At 41.6% G+C, this 20,709-nt stretch overlaps 1 protein-coding gene across 1 annotated transcript; it reads right to left on the bottom strand.

The window, feature by feature from the left end:
* Window positions 1-7,137: 7,137 nt before the first annotated feature.
* GPR143 (G protein-coupled receptor 143) lies at window positions 7,138-20,075 on the bottom strand (the record flags this gene model as incomplete). Its single annotated transcript, XM_082484708.1, has 8 exons — window positions 7,138-7,690; window positions 9,159-9,276; window positions 11,832-11,940; window positions 13,308-13,417; window positions 13,917-14,009; window positions 14,906-15,000; window positions 18,024-18,133; window positions 19,832-20,075. 8 exons carry the CDS (start codon window positions 20,073-20,075, stop codon window positions 7,391-7,393), a joined length of 1,179 nt encoding a protein of 392 aa, XP_082340834.1. The 3' UTR covers window positions 7,138-7,390.
* Window positions 20,076-20,709: the final 634 nt, after the last annotated feature.

Genomic DNA, 20,709 nt, shown 5'->3' with positions numbered 1-20,709 from the left:
GACCACCCCAAAACACAATAAGCCCCAGCACCCAAGAGATGAAGGAGCAGCACAAAGTCTTTTCATCGCTTTCATCACTGGATGGTTTCCACCACGTCAGCGTGCTCACTCCCCACTTCTCCCTGTTGCTGGGGATGGGAAAGGGATACTGCTGCCAATAAACTCTGGTGACATAATGCAGCCTGATGAAAAACGTGTGATGAGACACACCACACACCCCCAGTGATCACACAAAGAGAAGTGGGGTCTTGAAAGCTCTCTCAGGCTTGTTTTAACTGTAGATCTTCTAATTTGTAAACAGATGATGAAGAGTCCTCTTACACATCATATGTTTTTTTCAATGGATGCTTAGGTGGATTTCATGGCTGTCTTCTTATTGTATTCAGGCAACATAAATTACATGGTGGACTTTTTTGGCATAGTGGCTTTTTTTATCAACTGACTGGTATTATTTCTTCAATTGTCAGTGTTATTTTAATAAAAATGCTATTTTTACCTTTGGACAAGAAAAGAATGCCCACTTTCTTCTACTCAAGCTTCACAAGGCAAATTTTCCTGGTTTTATTCAGATTAAGATCATACCATACTCATATTTGTAAATATAAATCACGGGATGATTTTCATCCAGAGGCCTAATAGAGACACATGCTAATATGCATGGCTCTTAGAAATAGTCGTTTCTAACCACAGCAGACTAACAGCTCCAGCTGGAATTCACTTCCTTTCCGGAGATGACAGCCATCGTGTGACGCACAGCAAAACCACCTGCTCCCTCGTTTTCTTGACTGAATTCAGTCTCCAGATCCCTCAAAAGGCTCAAGCGAGAAAATGCTCCTTGCTTGCTCCCAGCTCAGAAACAATAACGCAAGATTCTTTAACGTCCATTAGTCTATGCTCAACACCCGACCAAAAGACCTAACAGGGTGAGGGTGAGAGCCCAGATCACAGGAGGCTTTGAATCACAGACTGGCTGAGGTGGGAAGGGACCTCTGGAGGTCACCTGGTCCAACCCCCTGGTCCAGCAGGGCCACCTGGAGCTGGTTGCCCAGGATGGTGATACGGGAACTGGACATCAGGCCAAGGCGCTTCCAGGTCTTGACCCCTGGGGCAGCTCCTGCAAAACGGACACCAGAGTTTTGGGAGCTGCATTAGACTACAAACTGTTTTCAGAGAAGCCAACGCATCGTCACTGGATGACAACAGGTTTCAATCCCCCACTAAAGTAAAACTGGATTCATACCACTGCTGTGAAAACTGAAGCTCTTCTTAACCCTCTTAAAGGAAGGCCTTTTAAAACAGAGCCTTCCCCTGGTCTAGGCACTAGGTTTTTAACCAGAAGGTTTTCCAAAAAAATGTAGTAGGAGAGACTCCAAGGTGGGTGGGTGGAGGCCTAGTGTCTGCTGGGGAAAAAAGCAACTGCTTAGCCTATTTCTCTACATCTCTGCTAAGTAACTGCACAATACTTTCTACTGTCCGCTGAATGCTCCAGCAGCGGCAGATCACAGAATGCTTCACAGGGACTGAAATAAATTTTGGTGATCATTCTGACTAAAAGGACTCTCATAGCTTCTTGTGAGACTTTCCGTCTGCAAAATCCTAATCTTATCTGGAAGTTGCCCAGAATACATCCCTCACTCGACAGCACAGGATGTTTTTATTTCAGTGGGATCACTCATTTCACCTTCATCAGAAGCTCTTTTTTTTTTGGAGTGAGGAAAGGGCAAGTCAGGACACTTTCACTCTGAAGTATTTGTTTCCTCACCCTGCACAGGTAAATCCTTGCTGGGAATTCTCCTACATTATCCTCAGTCTACGCTAACATAAATTAGCATTCTCAGTGTGAACACCCACACAAACTGGCATTCCCATGTCCTACACATTTATGTCGCTTCCACTGCACCGTGCAGCTTCTGGCTTGTACACAGCCAAACTCCAGCTCGGACTCCAGGGACTGCTTTTATTTTATTTCCCAGATACATTACAGCTTTTTCTAAAACTAAGGGTGCGCAAGTTACTTGGGCATAAAAACCTACTGTAATATAGATAAGTAACAGGTACATTTTTCTAGTAGTTATTTAACACAGTATTGCATTTTCGTCTCTCATTCTGCCTGTAAAAGTTACTCAAAAGAAAAAATGATATAACTGTAGGCTCAGCCACACAGTCCTGTAGAAGCAAATACAGCTAACAACATACTAGAGTCGAATCTATGGCTTTATAAAGGATCACGTTAACTAATGCTCCAATAAATACAATTGGCCTGAACCTGCCTTATCCCATACTAACTTGTTAAAACACATATGATGTATGAGGCATTGAAGGAGCCTATCAATCAAATTTATTTTTTTGTTATCAGCTAACCACTTCACAAAATAATCACTCCCATAAAACACAGAGAAGCCTGAACTAATTTCCAGGTCTCTAAAAACTCTCTAATCAAGAAGACATTCAAACTGAGATTTAGAGCTGATCTTTCTACCTCTGAGACGTAAGCGTTTCTATATTAATTAGAAACACGGGCTTTTCTACGTGTGGATGCCACCTTTGAGCCTCAATAATGTTTACATTATATTGTTCCCATCCCTTTGACCCTTACTCTAGCGATGCCATGAACAGTAAAACACCTTCTCAAGGCTTTCAGTTACGCAGCACACAAAAAAAACCCTCCCCACCCACGCTGGTCCTTTCTGTAGATTGAGCCATGCAAGTTCATGGCCCAGCAGGTCCTCGCTGTACCACACATTTAAACATAGCAAGCAAGGGCAAGAGTAGGCTAGCTGGGAACACACTCTAAACCATGGGGCTGCCAGAGGTCTAGGGATGGCTACAGAGGTTCCTTTTCCAAGTGTGATGGTCTGACTTCTTTTCTAGGACTTTTTCAATCTTGTAGAGCATAAGCACACAGAAGCTGGAGAGAGCTAGGAAGACACCTGTTTTTGTTAGCGCTGTAGAAGAAAGTGCTTTAGTTCCCTTTGGGCGTTTGTTTTGGGTGTAAACTCAAATGCTACCATTGCTCAGTGAATTTTCTCAGCCTTTTGAAAACTTTACCTAGAAATCCCCTAATGAGTTTAGCTCTCTGTATGTTCAAGAGTTTGCTTAGAGAGGTGCGGTGGAACAACAAACTTTCCACACAGCTCACAGCATACCTTAGGGAATACAAACCACCCAGGAAAACAGATTCATATGTGTCCTCGGCTTTGCCTGTGCTCCCTATTTCTCTCTCAATAAAACTGCATCTTCTTCAGCTGCCAACTTCAATGTCCACACAGATGCATGCCTGCTCCTTAAAGGGTGAGTGACCCAGGCATCATCTGACCTGTCTTAAAATGATGTTAGTTACCATGTGGCTTGGCGATTTCCATCCGGGATAACTGTAAACTTGAGGAATCCGTGAAAATTAAGAACATTTTAGGTCAGACAACTTTTCACCATGAATATACAAAGACGACTTCTGAATAACAAGTGAAGTCCTGTTACACGGTGGATGGGGGGTGGGGTGGGGTAATCACATTTAGCATTTCACTTTCTAGCTTTCTCCATGTATTTGCTCCACAGGACCAGAGGAAGGGCTTAATGAGAGGCGTAGTTAGGATTTTGGTATTCAGACATATGGTGGACCTCGTAAATGCAGAGCTTGGGTATGCAAGAAGTCTGCCTATTCAAGTAGTTTATGATTTCACTAGTGCTCATATTTCAGCTTTGCAATTAGCCTGAACATCTGGCCGAATAAAATAGTAATTAAATGTATGAGACTGGCAGGTCAAATACAGTTCCATGTGTCCTCTTCCCCAACAGAGAACAGCTAGGAGTGTTTAAGAAAGTACTACAGGATATGAGAGGACACTTTTCCTGAAAGTTTTCGCTTTATCTTTGAGGGCTTAAAAATAAGTTTTGGTGAATACAGAGAACACTTACTGTATATGGTTGGATTTGATAAGCTGGCTGGGAGGAGAGGAGGGTGTTAAATAGAGGTAATTGAGCTGCACTGCCCTGTATGCATAGATACCCTTTTCATGAGATTCCACTACAGCAATTTTATTTCAGCACATGAATTCAATTACTTTTTAAAAAATCTACATTGTTTCCCCTTCAATAAAACCAGAAAGGCCTTTTTGTGCTCTTACATGCCCAAAATAAGCTAAAATTGACAATTGCTGTACTCTCAAAGCAGCGCTTTAGCTACACGTATTTTATCAGACAATATCTGACCTCGTTCCCTACTTACTTCTCCTCTGAGTCACACCTTGCTGTGCCATTGTTCCTGCTGGTGAACTGAAGAGCTGTGTTACTGTGGAAGAGGGCCCCTCGCACAGTGTGAGATGAAGACCCTAGGCTCTGACTGCACCTATGGACTTCAGGATTGACAAGATCTCTCCCCTGTTAACCCAAGCCGTGTTTGAAACACACCTTAGAAAATAATTTTTTAGGCCAGAGACATGCACTTCCCACATTCACCAGAGCAGCCTGCCAGCACGCTCCTAAAAATAAGTGTATTTGAAGAGATCATAGGCTGGAAATCTGGATGCGGGAATTTACACACTATGATGACTATGCAGATACAAATCGACATTGAAATGAAAACTGGGATGTTTTTCTATGTGCTGATAAGCACAAGGTTCCTCTCCATGGAAAGCGGATGGCACACATCAGAAGGCAGTATTTAGGTTGTTACAGATATACTGTCCAGGACACGGCGTCTACGGCGTGCCCTCGCTGACCCTTGGAGCACACACTTAGTTTGCTCCAAAATGAAGCTGGCTGTGGCAACCTGAAGCTGCCCTGTGACATGCATGCAGCAAGCACAAGCAGCGGGGGCAATCGGGAGATGCACCTCAAAAGCACAATCCCAGTAGGAAGAGATGGGCACAGCCTGCAACGCTTGGAGAAGGCAGTGCTTTGCCTGAATTGTTGAACCGTGGGGCAAGAACAAGGTCCATGTGGGGTGAAATCAAATGTGGTCATGGTTACACATGAGCACTACCAATTATCACTCCATTTTAAGCCGTGGAGGAATGTCTCATGTTCATGGGACCAGCAGGTAAGGAAACTCTCTTCACACCTTTGTAAGTTAACTTTTGCAAGTTAAAAACTGCTGTTGGTTTGCTCTCCTATGCCCCATTTCACGTTCTCAGTGCATCAGCATTAGCCTAGTTTTCTTTAAGCTCTCAGATGAGTCCAAATCTTTCATGATGACATCCCAGTGCAGAGACATGCCACACACATCCCAAGGACCACCCTGGAACAAGAAGACAAAGAGGGGAGCAAAGCACAGCCCTTGCGGTAGGTTGCCCCAGGGCAGGGGTGCTCCAGCGCCAGCAGCTCCCTGGCACGGCTCAGAGGCAGCTCACGGCCTCGGGGGGCCAGGGTTGGGGCACCACAGTCTGTCCCTGTCCCACATGTGCCCTGGAGCAGTGAAAGGAAGGAGGGATTAGCTGTTCAGCCCTCTCACAGGGCCTCTTGCTGCAGCCTGTCACCTCCCAAGTGCTTTCATGCCACATGATTATTCCTGTGAAGCCAGAGGCTGTTTATTTGGTTTTAGGGTTTTGTAGCTCGGCCCACATCCTAGCATCTGAAAGGGTTTACCAACAATTCCACCCCCACCTTTTTCCTGCTCTTTTGAACCCAATTGTGAAGAGTATTGCACCAAAAATGTGGTCTCTATTTCAAAAGGATCAATATAATCTGCTCCCAGGTCCCTGTGCTTCATACTTTTCTAGGAAACAAATGACTGTGACAAAAAGAAAGGATCTGGTGATCTGCCAGTATTTCTGACAAATAGAACAGCAATACAAAGCTATAAAACCACAAAGGTTTCTACAGGGCACAATGTAAAAGCTTTGCCACAAACCAACCGTAGCTCTGTAATTATCTGCCTAAATAATTATCCGATCATTGATTAACATGCTTGCATCAAACAATTAGTTCAATAAGGCGATTTATTTAAAATAGCAAATCAATATTTTTCTGTATAGTTGCTGATCCTGCATCTCTAACCATTCTGGGACTCCTCCAAGTAATACAGCAGCTTAAGCTTAACGTTATTATTGCAGTAACCTTTCAGCTGTCTTTAACAATATATTTATTTTTTTTACAATAGCTGGGACTGAGCTGGGTTGGAAAAGAAAGCTGTGGACAGCCAGTGAAGTTCAGCAAAAGTGGATGTGAACAGGGTTTAAAGAATAGGTTTCTTTTTATGCTCAGCCCTGGCCACATGCTGAATGAAGGGAGGGAGGTTCCCTGGGCTCAAGGGGCTCCCACCGTGCCACCGGTCAAACTGTATTGTGAACAGCTTCTAGCCCAACCAGACTGAAATCATCCTACTTCTACTTTTGATATGAAGTTAAAAGCCTGGGGTTGACACGATCATAATTTTTTCTTAACTTTCAACCAATCCAGGGAATTGTTTGGATATAGGTACTTAGGGCACTGCTCCAAAAGAGGTATGTATCTGAGAAGATAAGGAGAATGGATTTATTCTCTCTTCATTCAGCAGATGAAGACATAAAATAGAGCACACCTTGGAGAAAGGACTATTGATTCTACTTATTCTGGTGTTTGATGAGCACTCAGATCATCTAGGTGTTGTTTTGCAAACGTTATCTCTTAATGCACCTGCCCCTAACAGTCATAACCCTGTAGACGAGTACATGTAAGGATCAAACTGAATCCATACTAAAGAATGGTTTGAAGGGTTATTTTTGCTTGAACCAGGAGTGAACCTGAACCATTATTCTGAAGTGTTTACAGAGCCTAGGCTGGGCTTGGTTTATTTTCTTTCAAAAAAGCCTTTCAGCTCCCTAGATAAAACCGAACTGAAAATTCATATAAACAAGCTAAAAGAAGACTATGCCAGTGAGGTTCTACACAAACAGGAAATATTTGTGCTTATGTCAAAATTTGCTGTCACTAATGTTTTACCAGAGTGTCAAGGCTGGAAATGGTGTCTCAGAAATCATAGTTCTGTAATTCTGGGTGAGGAATTTTATGTTGAGCAAGGCAAGCAAGGCAACACATTTAAAAACCCGACATATTAATAGTCCATTTATTTAAAGAAAAGAATCTTCTACCATACTGAGGTTACAAGACAAATTAAAACAAAATGGATGAAAAAGAATCATAAGTAACATAGACCTTTGCTGAGATATACTCCTGCTGAAAAAGGATCGGGCTTTTATACTTTTTAACACATCTCCTATAAGGTGAATGGAGACATAAACCATAATTTCTCTCCATCTCACATTCTGTCTTTCACACACACACAAGTTACAGGAAATGCTATCAAGACTTTGGGCACAAACCTAATTCCAGAGTACGCAACGGTTCACACAGTGATGTGGTTTTTATGAGTCTTCACAATGTGAGAAGTGGGATCCAGCTCCGTGCCTACAAACTACCAGCCCTGGTAGATGGGAGAGCTCCTGGTTAATCTGTCATCACCGCTAGTGTTACCTTCAGACAACATGCTTATAGCTTCGTCGGTCTGCTGGCTGTCAGTTGTTGATACCTTCTTTGAATCATGGAGGTTGCTTTGGTAGTTCACTGGTGAGGGATAGGCATTTTCACCTACAGTTGATGAGGACATTGACTCCCAGGGTATCTCTCTTTTTCGCCATTTCAGGTCCACTCTCCACCCTGTCCAGCCATAGAAAGCTAATGTGAAGAGGAAGCCTTGCATCGGATTAAGAACCCCCTAGGAAAGAGAAATGCAACAGGAGTTACACCAGCAAGGCTTCATTTTGAACTCCAGCTAAACGTTTTGCATGCATTAACAACTTCCTTTCCATTGAAAAACAGCTGTATTTAAAAGATGGTGATTTGCACGCAAATAGGAGTGTGTGTTGTTCCCATCGCAGACACAAACAAATTGGAGTGAAATACCTCCACCTATTCCAATATGCTGAGGCCATCCCAGTGAACGGTAAGCACCAAATGGTTTTCTAGCATGACTTTTAGCTGGTCATTCCCCTTGGGTGTTTTTAACTTTCCCCACAAGCTCTAGACTCTTTTATTCACAAAAGCAAATATTATATTTTTCACTAGAAGCCAAGTCAAATATACGAGAGTAGACACTAGCACACACAGTCAAGTCTTTAAAAATAGCAGGAATTGATCTGTCTGGAATTGCTGCAGATTCCTGAGCCAGCGAAAATGTCCATCAAAGTGGAATGGAAAAATGGGGAGAGACACTGAAAAAGAAAATCCTGAATGATTTCCAAACCCAATTGTCTCTGTTCCCAGGGCCGTGGGATGCTTGGCAAGTAAATGGCTTTAGTTGTTTCTATTTTTCTCATGACAAAAGAGCAAATTATTTTTACAGCCATTTTTAAAAAAGAGCTCAGGTCCTAGACCTGACCTCTTGCTCTCCAGGTGAGCAAGAGCAAGGTCCCTGTGACGTGAATGTGTTCACTCCCTGTCAGAGGAGGAGGTTGTATCAAATCGGTTGCATCGCTTAACCTTCAATACAAAACTGTTCAAGGGCTTAACTACACAAAGCATGCTCAGGCCTTACAGGTATTTAACAACTCCAGAATAAACTCTCTTGGAAAAGGAACCTGCAATATCACCTCTGAAAAATCCCCTGTCAAATATTCCAATAAGAGAATAGAGGGTAGGGTACAGTAAGAGGCCAGCATCTTACAGGGTTTTTTTGGTGCATTGCTTTCAAGATTTTTCATGTATTTGTCTTCAAATAATTATCCAAATGTCATGATATAGGATGCAATTATTCTTTATAATAAAGCAAACCATAGTTACAAACACAGAATTACCAGAAAAAGCCCATTTTATTGGGGAAGCCTTCAGGAATTGTGAGCTAAAACTTTGTAGTTTGCATTATAGCAGGGGTTAGAAAGGTTAGACTAGAAATCATTGTAGTGGTCAGTTCTGGATCTTAAAATGCGTAGCAATCACTCACAGAGAGAATACATACTCCAGTAAGTGGGAGAAAAAGTTGGCCTTTGGTACATTTTTTGCCAAAATTTGTATGTGAAAAGCACTCCCAGTGACTGCTCCTTCCTCTCTCTTACTTTCTGCTTTTCTTCCTTGATTTTCAGAGTGTTTATATCCCCCAAAATCATAAACCACCCACCTCACTGGTGCTGTTCCACCACTCTTATAAAACTGATTTCTAAGACTAAGCAATGTCATGGCTGACTTACCATTATAATCCATGTGATCAGTGCAGCACTTCTAATGTTCTTCAGAGGCATTTCGTTGATATCTGGCTGCATTTCAAGGTAGAACAAAAGGCTCTCATTGATGATATTGCATGACCAGCTATTGCAGGAATAAAGAAGAGGAAGAGAACAAGACAGTTATATATATATGAATGTATATGTAAAACACGCTTCACTTTCAAATTATATAAATTAGGATCACCAATAAGGAGAGTGAGATCTTTTTTTTTAATGTTGTCTTAATCTGAGGGGACCAGTAGGTCTCTGAGATCAAACACCAGGCACTTACCTGCTAGCCCAGGACTAGACAAAGAAAACAACCTAACAACAACAACAAAAACAAACAAACAAAACCCCCCAAAGAAAAAAAAAACCTGTTCATTTGAGCTTGCTGCAGAACAGTAAATTGCAGGACAAAATTTATAAACAGCTGTGATCCATAATGGGAACATCATGCATGCTGACTTTTGCTTGTGTCTTAAGAGAGTAGTGCTCACCAATAAGGAAATCAAATATATGCTTGGGTGTTGTAAAAGGCTGCAGAAACTCTAGCCTGAGTTAGAATTTCAGGCTTAGATTACAGCAGACTTTCAAAATGTACGTAAGAAAACAACAAAACAAAACCATAGTTGACTTTAAAATCCTTGAAAATGCCATCAATTTTTTGGAATATAGGTAATTTCTGTTTCCAAAGAAGGATAAGCATAATCAAACCTCATCCTGTGAAAGAAATTGAGGATATTCTACACTAAGTAAAGGTTATAGTAAATGGCTGTATCTTCTTATGATTTCTAAAGAGCCAGACCAGTGTTTATAGTCCAGCTGCAGCTTCAGAAAGGAAACCATCAGCATCCATGTCATACTTTCTAAAGGGGTTTATACATGTCCTTCCTGCAATTATATTTTTATTGCAGTGTAAAACCTCCTGCTCTCCCCTCCCAAATCTGTAGGCATCTCTTCTACCCCATGTTGCCCCAACCTGCTGTCCTTGACTAAATCATCTCATATTTGATTTCTGGGATGGAAAGAAATCTTCCCTAAGCTTCTGAGATGGCACTGCCTCAGTCTTTCCCTACAGTAACCTTTGAGAGAGTTTTTACACTCTAAAGCTTCTGTTTTATTAGGAGAACAAAATCCAACACTAGAACTGTGGTTATTTTTTTTTTAATAGGAAAACCCAGAATAAGACAGAATGGAAATAAACAAATATTCCCACTGTGTCCATGGGGAATTGGTCCTTTCTTTCATGCTTGCTCTCAGACCAGCAAGCTGGCCACCATTCCTTAGGTTGCAACGCACTTCTGTGGTGCCTCTGGGCTCTTTCTTACCACAGCCCTGGAAGTCTGGCTAAATCTCTCCTCCTCATTATTTTCAACAATTTCCAGGAAGCCATGCTGCAGGATCCTTCGCTGCTGCCTCTCACCCCCTCTCCTGCTGGCTACCCCACCCTTCGCACTAGAAACCTCTCTCCTGAGCCAAGTGGACTCTGTTATTCCCCAAGAAAAAAAATAATTTCCCTTCAGAGCACTCCATTATACAGCAGGCGGGAGAAGATAAAAAGGCAGTCTTTCTCCCTTAGCCTTTTAAAGCAATGTAACATGCATTAATGTACCTGTGTATAAAAAAGTTAAGTAGTTGTAGAGACTGTTAAGTTTGGCCAAGTCATTTTACTACTCCAGGACCGTTTCCTTCCTTCCCTGTTGTTTGTGTTACCCACGAAGGTGGTAAACGCTTCACAGAAGTGACTCCTTCTTGCTAGGTCACTGCACAGACCCTTGTAGAGTGGATCACCACTCCTTCTGGTGCCTTTATTGCTGTGGGATAATTGTGAGATTGCAGTAAAAACTGTTTCCTCCAAAAGCAGGCCCTATTTCAGCTCAGTTTTGCTGTGTGCATCCAGTACCACTCCAGAATCTTTCATGCTGGATGGTGCTGCTGGAGCAGAGGCGCAGGGATTTGGGAATGAGGTGTGTACCCTTCCTCCTTCCCCACTTCCCTTGTTCCCTCTCTCCTCTCCTCCCTACCTCTTTCCTTTCCTACCCCAAATCGCTGTTTTCATAGAGGAAGATGGAATACTAAAAAAAAAAAAAAGATTAAATTATTAGAAACTTCACACACTATCATATTGAAATTTCCTTTCTGGCATATAACCTTGTATTTCCAGTTGATATCCATGCTTTTTTCACACACTTGGGATCTCCAAAGCACAGAGGTGGCTGCATTATATAATCATAGTCAGGGCCATGTAGCCCATCTTAGAAGCCTATTTATTGTAGGTTTTCAGTGATGTGTTTGGTGACAAGAGGCTCTGAGAAATCTTGGGTGCAGAATGCCATCTATCACCCCACAGTGCTGGGGAGCCACTGGTCCAGACAGCTTTAGTCTATGCCCAAACTTTTTTTTTTTTTGCTATTGTTTCTTGGGGTTATTGTTTTCCTGTTGGTTAAACATTTTTATCATTTCCTTGCAGCCTTGTGATGCTACATGAGTGATTCAGCAACTTTGTGAACTAGTTTAGAGCTACTTCTTCCTTAGACACCTTCCCTTCCAAGCATAAAGACAAACAAACAAAGCAACCCATCAGACTCTGTTCTTGTTCCCCACCCTCTCCAGCTGGCAAAAAGGCACTTTAAATCAAAATAATGCACCTCTTACCAAATAACAAATACCAGCATAATTTTGAAGAAGCGGATCTGGATCTCTGTCCCCAGACGTCTCTCATTCTCTGTGTAAATCCCTTGTCTCCCTTTCAGTAAGGAGGCAACTGGAAAGTATACAATAATATTCATTAACATACGTGTATCTTATTAGTGATAGGCACAAGGATCCAGAATATAGATATCTGTAAAGAGGGAACAAAGGAATGGATGGATTTGTCTCCAGCAGCAGTTCAGAAGTTGGAAGGACCATCACCAAGGAATCTCACACATAGCCTAATACTAAAGGAAAAGAAGTACATCCATTATGGATTCCTAAAATTAGTGATATCCCACTAGCTGTTTTTTCTTCTCTCAGTCCCACTGAAAATAGAAAATAGTATGGTCAACATAATTTTCTTTTATAGTAAAAAGGTAGTGCTTACAACTTCTATATCATGTGTGACATAATGATACATTTGTTATGTGATGTCTAGACTAAAATAGAATACATGCTATCCTTTTATGCACATTATATTTCACTGTGCAATTGATACAGCATTGGCTACACCTCTAAAACTTCAAGGTGTAATGTCAGCAAAAATAGACAGTCATGCCACATGCTGTTCAGGTATCACAAGGAATATACATGTGCACAGGCACAAATATACTCAGTGTGTATTTTCCCATAAAAAGAGCAACTCTTTATAGGAACAACATTTTAAAGGAATAACTGTTCCTTTGAAAATGAGTATTACTGAGGGATGCAGGATAGATGAGATGAAGACTGAACTGAGAATACAAGGTCTTCTGTTGCTGTTTTTATATATTCAATGTGTAGATGATAAGTATGAATTCAGGTACCACAAACATCTAGCACCGATCATATTACATGCAAAGAATGCATTGAATCTGTAGCTACTTTTCAGTCTCATTTTTTCAAAGCACTGGATAATAAATTAAATGGGAACTTCAAGATACCATCTGCGTTGTGTACAATTCCCGTTTGTTTCATAATCTCAGAATCAGCAGTGACAAAATTCTGATCATATTTTATTATTTTTTTTAGCTCCAGGGCTGCCAAGAAGTTAAATCAACTATCAGATCTCACCAACATTATCTTTAAACCAGAATAAATTAAATTCCAAAGTCCAGGTTGGTACCAATACTACAGTAGAGTTAAGCATCCACTACACACTGCCTCAAATACTTTAAATCAAGAGTAATTTAGTAACACAGAAACACCTTTGCCAATCTGCAGCAGAGGTTTATAACAGCATGGTTTGAGCACATCATCAGAGTGTGGCTCTAGGGCAAATTTCCCATCAAGATGGTATCTTCATTTCAATATGCAGCTCCCTCCCACCCTTTGCTATATCTTTATGATTTAATGAGGACCTATCCCACATCACTGAATACACAGTCATGACTTTTTACAGTATTGTTACGTTGCTAAATAACACATACTAATTCATACTGGCCATTAGGAACATACCTGCTGATACTGTCCTCCTAAACAGGATGGGGTTGACCACCAGCACCAGCAGGAGTGGGGCATAGGTTGTGATGTAATGTGGGATTGCATGCTCCAAGCCATTTTCACAGCTGAGAAGAAATCATTAACATCTTATGCATTTTTTTTGCCCACATCTGACAGTTCTGGCTATTCTATCTATGTCACCTTTAACATAAAAAAAATAAAAGAAATTATGCAAAGAGGTCCTAAACTTTTAATTCACACACCTCCACCACCAGTTTACGTGGGACCCAAAGTTGATTATTAACATATGCTGTCTGTGCATTTTTCTCAAATTTAAAGGAACAAATACAAAGCCAAAATCAGCAGTGGGAGAACAGTGGCTCACAGCAGAAGGTGGATCAGTGCTGCAGCATGCCCAAGTGCCTGTATTGCCGGGCATATTTCTTCACAAACTCCTGAAACCCAGGCAGGTATTTCTAGAATACTCACTGACTCAGTGGGACACGCTTGTCAAAGATCAAAAAAGCCCAACATTTGGCCATCTGTCTCTAAATCTGGCCAAATGACATTCAAATGACCAGAGAGGGCTATGATTTTGCAGGCTGTTCCCAGAGTCCTGCTTACCTGGACAGAGAAGGGTAGTAAAGCAGTGCAATTCCCTCTACGCAGAGCATCACTGCGAGACCCCACGTCATCATGTGGTACAGCACAATCGTACTGCAGGCACCAAACAGGACAGGCATAATTAAAGACACTAAACCTTACACTTTCCACAGTGCAACATAAAAATAGGACCCTCACTGAAAAAAAGCTTTACAGATAAGAAATAGTGCAGAACAACACTGGCAGTACATTAAACTAAGGAAAACAGGTGGGGCTGGGGGGGGGGGGGGGGGGAACCTTTGGAAAAAGGATGAGCCAAAGCGGTTGTTCAGGCTTGCACACAGAAGTCCCATGTCCTCCAGCCTGTAGGGTGGAAAGCTTTTCCCTTATGCCTAAATCTCCAGAAGGAATGCCTGCATCCTTCATTTCTCCTGCAGAGAAAAAACTAGGGGATTAAACTAGGGGATTTGAATGGAGCTGAAGAGTCAAATAAACCACCCTTCTGTAATTTGCAGAGAATTAGGTTTATCTTCAGTGTTAAATACTGCTCCCATCTTAGGGAGGTTCAGATCTGGGTGCCAAAAGTCTTTCATTGTTTACTCTGATCTTAGAATCAGGCCCAAATATTATTTTTTTTGTTAATTTGGTTATTATTTTCAGGATAATGTTTTTTTTTTTGCCTCAAGAATCAATTTCAGGTACAGAGTAGGGACAAAAATAGTATCTCACGGCAATAAAGTTTATAGACCCCGTTCTGCTCCCTATTTTTCCAAAGGTTCAATGAATTCAGTTACATTTAAATTCCACTTGGATATAAACAAACCAATATCTGAGCATTGCCCTGGCAATTTAAGCACTTAGCACACCAGTCATCCATATCACTACCTGGTAACTGTATGAACATCAGATGTTTGTACAAGCTTCATTCATACACTTAGACAGCTGCAGACAAGCACAGACATACAGTGTTGGAAGGGCAAATAACAAATTCAGAGTTTTAACTCTGGTACCTCAGTCCAGCTGATCTTCTTACCACCAAGTAAGAATCAACGGCGTAGCAAAACAACCACCAGAAGCCAGCACTATATAATAGCTGGATCCACATCTGCAGGGAAAAAAATGCCAAATGTCACAGCTGCCTCTCAAGTACCACTGGGGACAGGGAAGAGGCTCAAACCTTTAGCCTGGTGATTTGTTCTTTAAATGTGTGTATTTTCCAGCTGAGATCATGAAGTATGAAATTTTACTCAGAATCACAGGAACAGCTTTGCTGTAGCCAAAAGGTCAAGTCATAGGTAAATTGAACAGCATTTGCTTTCAGAGCTTATTCTGTTGTTTAGAAAACGTGTTATTTACCTCTCCAGTCCTAACCCTCAATGTCATGAGTGAAGCCAAAAGAAATTTATAGTGAGGATGTTTTAATTTTAGGTTAAAATTTTAGTAGTTTCTCAGTAGCTGAGGCATGAAAATATAACTGAGGTCAGTGACGAACACAGTAAGCCTATGAATTGTGGGTTCAGCATGTGATGGGCGTTTTCTCCATACACAAGAACCCGATTCAGGGAATGGTTATTAAGAAAAAAAGGTCATTAACAAAAATATCACTCAGCCTCTGGAAACATTATCCATACTGAACTCCCTGATTGATTTCTTCAATAAAAATCCAAAGGAAACAGGTTCAAGTCAAGTTAAATTCCACAGCATTTGTGAACTGACCCTATACATTTTTCCCATGAGATAAGTGACCTTTCTTTGCAACTGTTCATAAACTCCAAATTTCTCCCCCACAGGAGCTGGGTCTTTGTAATAATCTGGAACTATCTTAATTCAGTAATTCAGATTACCTTCCCTCCAAGCCCTCTTTCAGTTCTTATTTGAATATCCTTTGTCACAGCTCCATAGTGGCATCCTTTTACAGCTGGAAACCAACATACTTGTTACTGAGCTAAACATCAGTGAATAGAGATCTACCATTCCTTCCTCCAAAAGGTAAATCAAGCTGGAAAATATTTCCTTCCACCATGGGTGTAGACCCTGCCCCTGGTCATTTGTGACATGAATTACTCTGTATTTAATTCAAACACATTGCTAGTGCATGGTTTTTGCTAGTGAACAGGAGTGCACTAACATTTTGCTAGTGCAGAGGTGTCAGGAAACAAAAATCCGGGCTTCCTTGTAATGCACTTTATCCACAACACTCAGCATAAGACTTCATTTGCACTTTTACATATTTACAATTAAAAAATGCACAATTTACTATACACACACACACATACAGAAACAAACCGTGGGGTCTTTCCACTGGAAAATCCAGCATAGACAAGACTGCCTCCAAAAATAATATAAATCAGACTCATCTAAACCCAAAAACTTCATATGCTACCTCACTTTTTTGAAAAATGATGCATTTTGCTACAGTGCCCAGGAGGGTACCCCTCTGCAAAACAAAGGGTGTTATTCAAAGGAGATGCCTAAAGGCCTCACTATTTGGAGTTTGTATTGGCTTGTGGGTAAGTGAAATCAAACAATAGTACTAAAAGAAAAATAAAACAGAATCAGAAACTTTTTATTAACTCACATGAGAATATGTTAGGGGAAGTGAGTGGAAGGAGGGTTATTTTTCATTCCAATATAATTAAATCTAAATTTAGCAAGTGACTCAAACTACAGCACTTTGCTTGAGCTCAAGAAAGGGAAAATGAAAATTGTGGTAGACTGCTATGCTTCTCCCCACCTAACCTGAGATCCAAATGAAAAACAAACAGGTTGCATACAGTATCATTGTCACTGTTTAAAAATATTATTTTTTGTGTTAAGGGCCAGAAAGTGAAATTTAAGACATAAGGAAACACGGATTTTGAATAGGACTTCCTTGCTACAAAATATTGATGTTGCTAGTTTCCCCTTCCTCAAAGAAAACAAAGTTGACATTTGCATCTAATAAGCAAAACTTAAACATGTATGACGGAATTGAGAATTGATAGATGCGTACAACTGATGTTTGGTTCTATGGACAACAGTATCATGACTGAAATTTCATTATATAGGCATATAAGGTACAGTGAGTTGCATTTTGGCACAAATTGTTTTATTTGAAAATTACTGGAGCTGAATAATTTTTTTTACATGCAGCATACCCTCTTCATATTGTAAACTTTGAATTGTAGAGCTAATACTGTCATTGCTTATGCATTAATTCATTGGGCACCCTATATTCGTATGGGTAAAGTGGTGATCTGTCTTAATTGTCATTCCTTGTGTTTTAGTAAAAACATGTCTTTTTCTTGTACAGTAAACTCAAATTATATGTCTCAGTACTACGACTGTAATATTTGAAACCAAGTTTCAATCTGCACTTTTGTAATGTATTTGCATTTTCTTATTCTATATGTTTTAACCCAGAAGATACTAAATTAGACTAGGCCAGATGTGGTCATTTCTGAATGCCCATATAAACAGCAATATCTGAGCCATAATCCTGCATGGCAGGGACAGAACTTCTGCATCAGCTTTGCATCTTTGGGTGTATTTATCCTGCAGCCCCTGTGTTTCTAAAACACACACTCTCACACCGCAAAAGCTACTTTGAGCTACCCAAGTTGCTGGTTTTGGTCAGTCCCCACAATAAGCCACCACAAAGGCTACAATTTCTGCTGGAGAAGGTGGGCAGATACCCTCATGGTGCGGGTGAAAAGGAGCCGCCAGGGGATAAGCGATGCCAGTGCGAACCCAGCTGGTGGTTTCACCGCCCACTTGGGAATGTCTGTAGTACCCTTACGCCTCCGTACCCCTGATTGCAGTACGGCTCTGCCATCCACCATCCCAACACTCCAGCAATGAGCAAGTACTACAAAAAGCTTGGGACCAGTCTGCCCCGCGCTGCCCTGTGCCCCCCCACACACCGTGCGGCAGCTAACACCCTGCCTGTCCCTGTGCCGGGCTTTTGGGCTTTCGGCAGAAGGCATGAATGCACTTGCAGGGGTGTGGCAGAGGCTGAAACCATCATATCCAAGCTGTGACTCACAGCCAAATCTCCTTTCGGACACAGTGGTTTGCCTTTCAGGCTCCCTACGATGAGGGATTGTCAAGCGGGAGTGGGAGGAAAGGGGAGACTGTCTCTGTACCTACCGCGCTCCCCACACAGAAAGCAGAAGGCCACACGTCGGTCCCATTCACCACAGAAATATTAGCTATGAAGCCTGGGAAGCCTAGCCATACACTTGACCTGAAGATCATACCTAAAGAAAAAAAAAAAAGTATTAATGCTTTGATTCTGCTGGTGTGATTTGTGTCACATGCCTCTCCCCGGCCACATATTTCACATCGCAGCCCAGATTTTGTGCGTCCACAGGAAGGCTATGGCTGCAGAGGAGCAGAGGAGGAACAACTGTGTTGTTTAAATGTTGGTGTAATCACACAGGGAAAGCAGCTCCAAGAGTCTGAAGCTGCTGGGACTTGAAATGTTACGTAGATTAAAATCTCACTTATTTAAAGATACTGTCACACACTTCTCTAAAATAAATTGGGTAGCATTTAACAGATTGACATAAACCAGTAACTAACTATTTACAATTTTACCGGCATATATTCATATGCTAATGTTCGTTTCTCTATAATCCCACATTGCAGAAAAAAGTTATTTCCCACTTTTCACTGTCTTCATTTTTACAAGCAGCTCTTTTGCTCTCTGTCACAGGACTGAACAAAGCAGGGCTTCAGAATTAGGTGAGAACATTGCCTATTGTTTTAAATGAACTTACAGTTTGTTAGTCAGATTTTCTGGGTTTGCTTGAAAGAGGCATTAAAGCATCAACATATAGCAGAACAAACCCACCAGGTTTCCCTCCAAGAGAGAATAGTTTCCCACCAACCAAAATGAGTTTAATTCCAAGACAATGATGGAAAAATAGTTTGAGTTTACCAGTGAAAGGGAGAAAAATAACTTTATCTATTGCTGGCCTCATCTGACTGAAAGGACTTTTTCCAGATGAATACACACACATTTTTTCCATCTCTCTCTCTTCTTATTTCCCCCTCTATTTTTTTGTTTTAATATTGGTACCTATGACATACCGTAAGAGAACCTGGCTAGGTATGAAAGGGGAACAGACCTGAAATCCCCCTCCCTCCCCAGGCAGCAAGAGAGACTTACTAAATTTACAGCACTACTTGTTAACTAATGTGAGGGGAAAAATGTTATTGTGGAATAAAACTCATCCTGTATTTTCATAGCATGTGTCATGGTAATATATACCTAATTTGGCAGTAAATGCCATAGACTGATGGGACAGATTTAGACACATTAGTTTCATTTTGACTCATGAGTTTTGTTTTCTTGTCTGTTGTTTTATTCCTCCAGCCTATCAGCCAGGGGCTGGGCAGCAGGTTGCTCTTGATAAGGGAGCTTTGCTCACATTTCAAAAGCCTGTGTCCAGCATGATGTGTGTACAGCTGCAATTCAAATTCATTTGCCGTGGACATAATGTGCTGAGAGAAGAGGCTGGCACGTGAACAAGATGGCAAACTTGGACTGAGGGGATTTAAAGGCATATAGGAACTGTTTTCAAATGTAGTCCTAAGGATCAGCTAAGTGTTTGATGGCAGCTTTACTTTTAAATATGCTGCCTCACCTCCACTTTTATGCCTTCCTCTGAGAAGCAGCCACTGTTCTAGATTTTAATTTGTTTTAAAGCAGAGATCTTGGTGTAGATTTGTCAAGAGCTTTTCCTTATAAAATATAACTAATAAACAAGACCTTTCTGTCCCAAAGGCCCATCATTTTCTGACCTCCCTTAGCCCAAATCTTCCTGTGAATACATACAGGATGTTTCCCCCAGAAATCTCTGCTGTGCACTTACCAGCTCCATTGGCTATGGTACCTCAGAGCAACAAGACCCTGCTACAGCAAGGGTGAGGGACATCAAACTGGTGCTTACCTAAGCCACCAAGGATGTCACAAATAGAGATAAGGAGAAGGATGGTGGAAGAGGAGGAGGCTTTGGGCATCTTCCGCGGGCTCTGTCCCTTCTTCGGCAGGAGCTGCAGGATGGTCAGTAGCAGACTGACGGAGGCGCTGCCAATGCAAACTCCACAGAAGACTTCAGGCTGGAAGTTCATCACTAGCTGTGTAGCTGCATCCCGGTTCGGGCAGCAGTAGGTTTCTAACCTGGGAGAAGCCATGAAGCGTCCGGCTGGTGGAGGGGCCCCACAAGCAGAAGAAACTGCTGCTGCTTCCCCAAGGCAGCGTTTGCTTTTTCTTCGCCCTCCCCATTAGTCCTCGGTGGTGAGAATCACGCGATTGATGGATCATGTGCTGCTGCTGCTGCTAGAAGTAAATCCCCTAGAGCTGCCTTTCTCAGCCTCGCCTAGCAAGGAGATCAGATCCAAACAAGAAAACACAGTGTAATCTGAAACATGCCCCATGCTTGCTCAGAGCCATTGGCAACAGTTCACTCACATATTTCTGCTTGCGCAGTGTGTGATACAGGAAGACTTAAACTCATCAGAGCATTGAAGATGGTTTAAAATAAATAAGGATGCAGATACTAAAGGAGAAGCATTACATTTTAATTGTGTTTCTCTTTAGCCCCATCCCACACAGCACCCTTTAATTACGGCAAATTAATTGAAAAGATGAGTCCAGACATAAGCAGTTCCAGCCTTTACAGGGAGGAGCAGGGCTATAAATCCACACCCTAACCCAAATCTCAATTGTAGTGATCCAACCCACCCACCTCTGTAATTAAAATTAGAAACATGATATCCTATCGCTATAGAAAGAGATTGCATTTAGGAAGACAATATTAACCTCATC

This window comes from Vanellus vanellus, assembly GCF_965231255.1.
Source record: "Vanellus vanellus genome assembly, chromosome: 1".
In the NCBI taxonomy this organism is placed as follows: Eukaryota; Metazoa; Chordata; class Aves; order Charadriiformes; family Charadriidae; genus Vanellus; species Vanellus vanellus.
The sequence above is the reverse complement of the archived record's forward strand: the minus strand, read 5'-3'. Positions and strand labels throughout refer to the sequence as shown.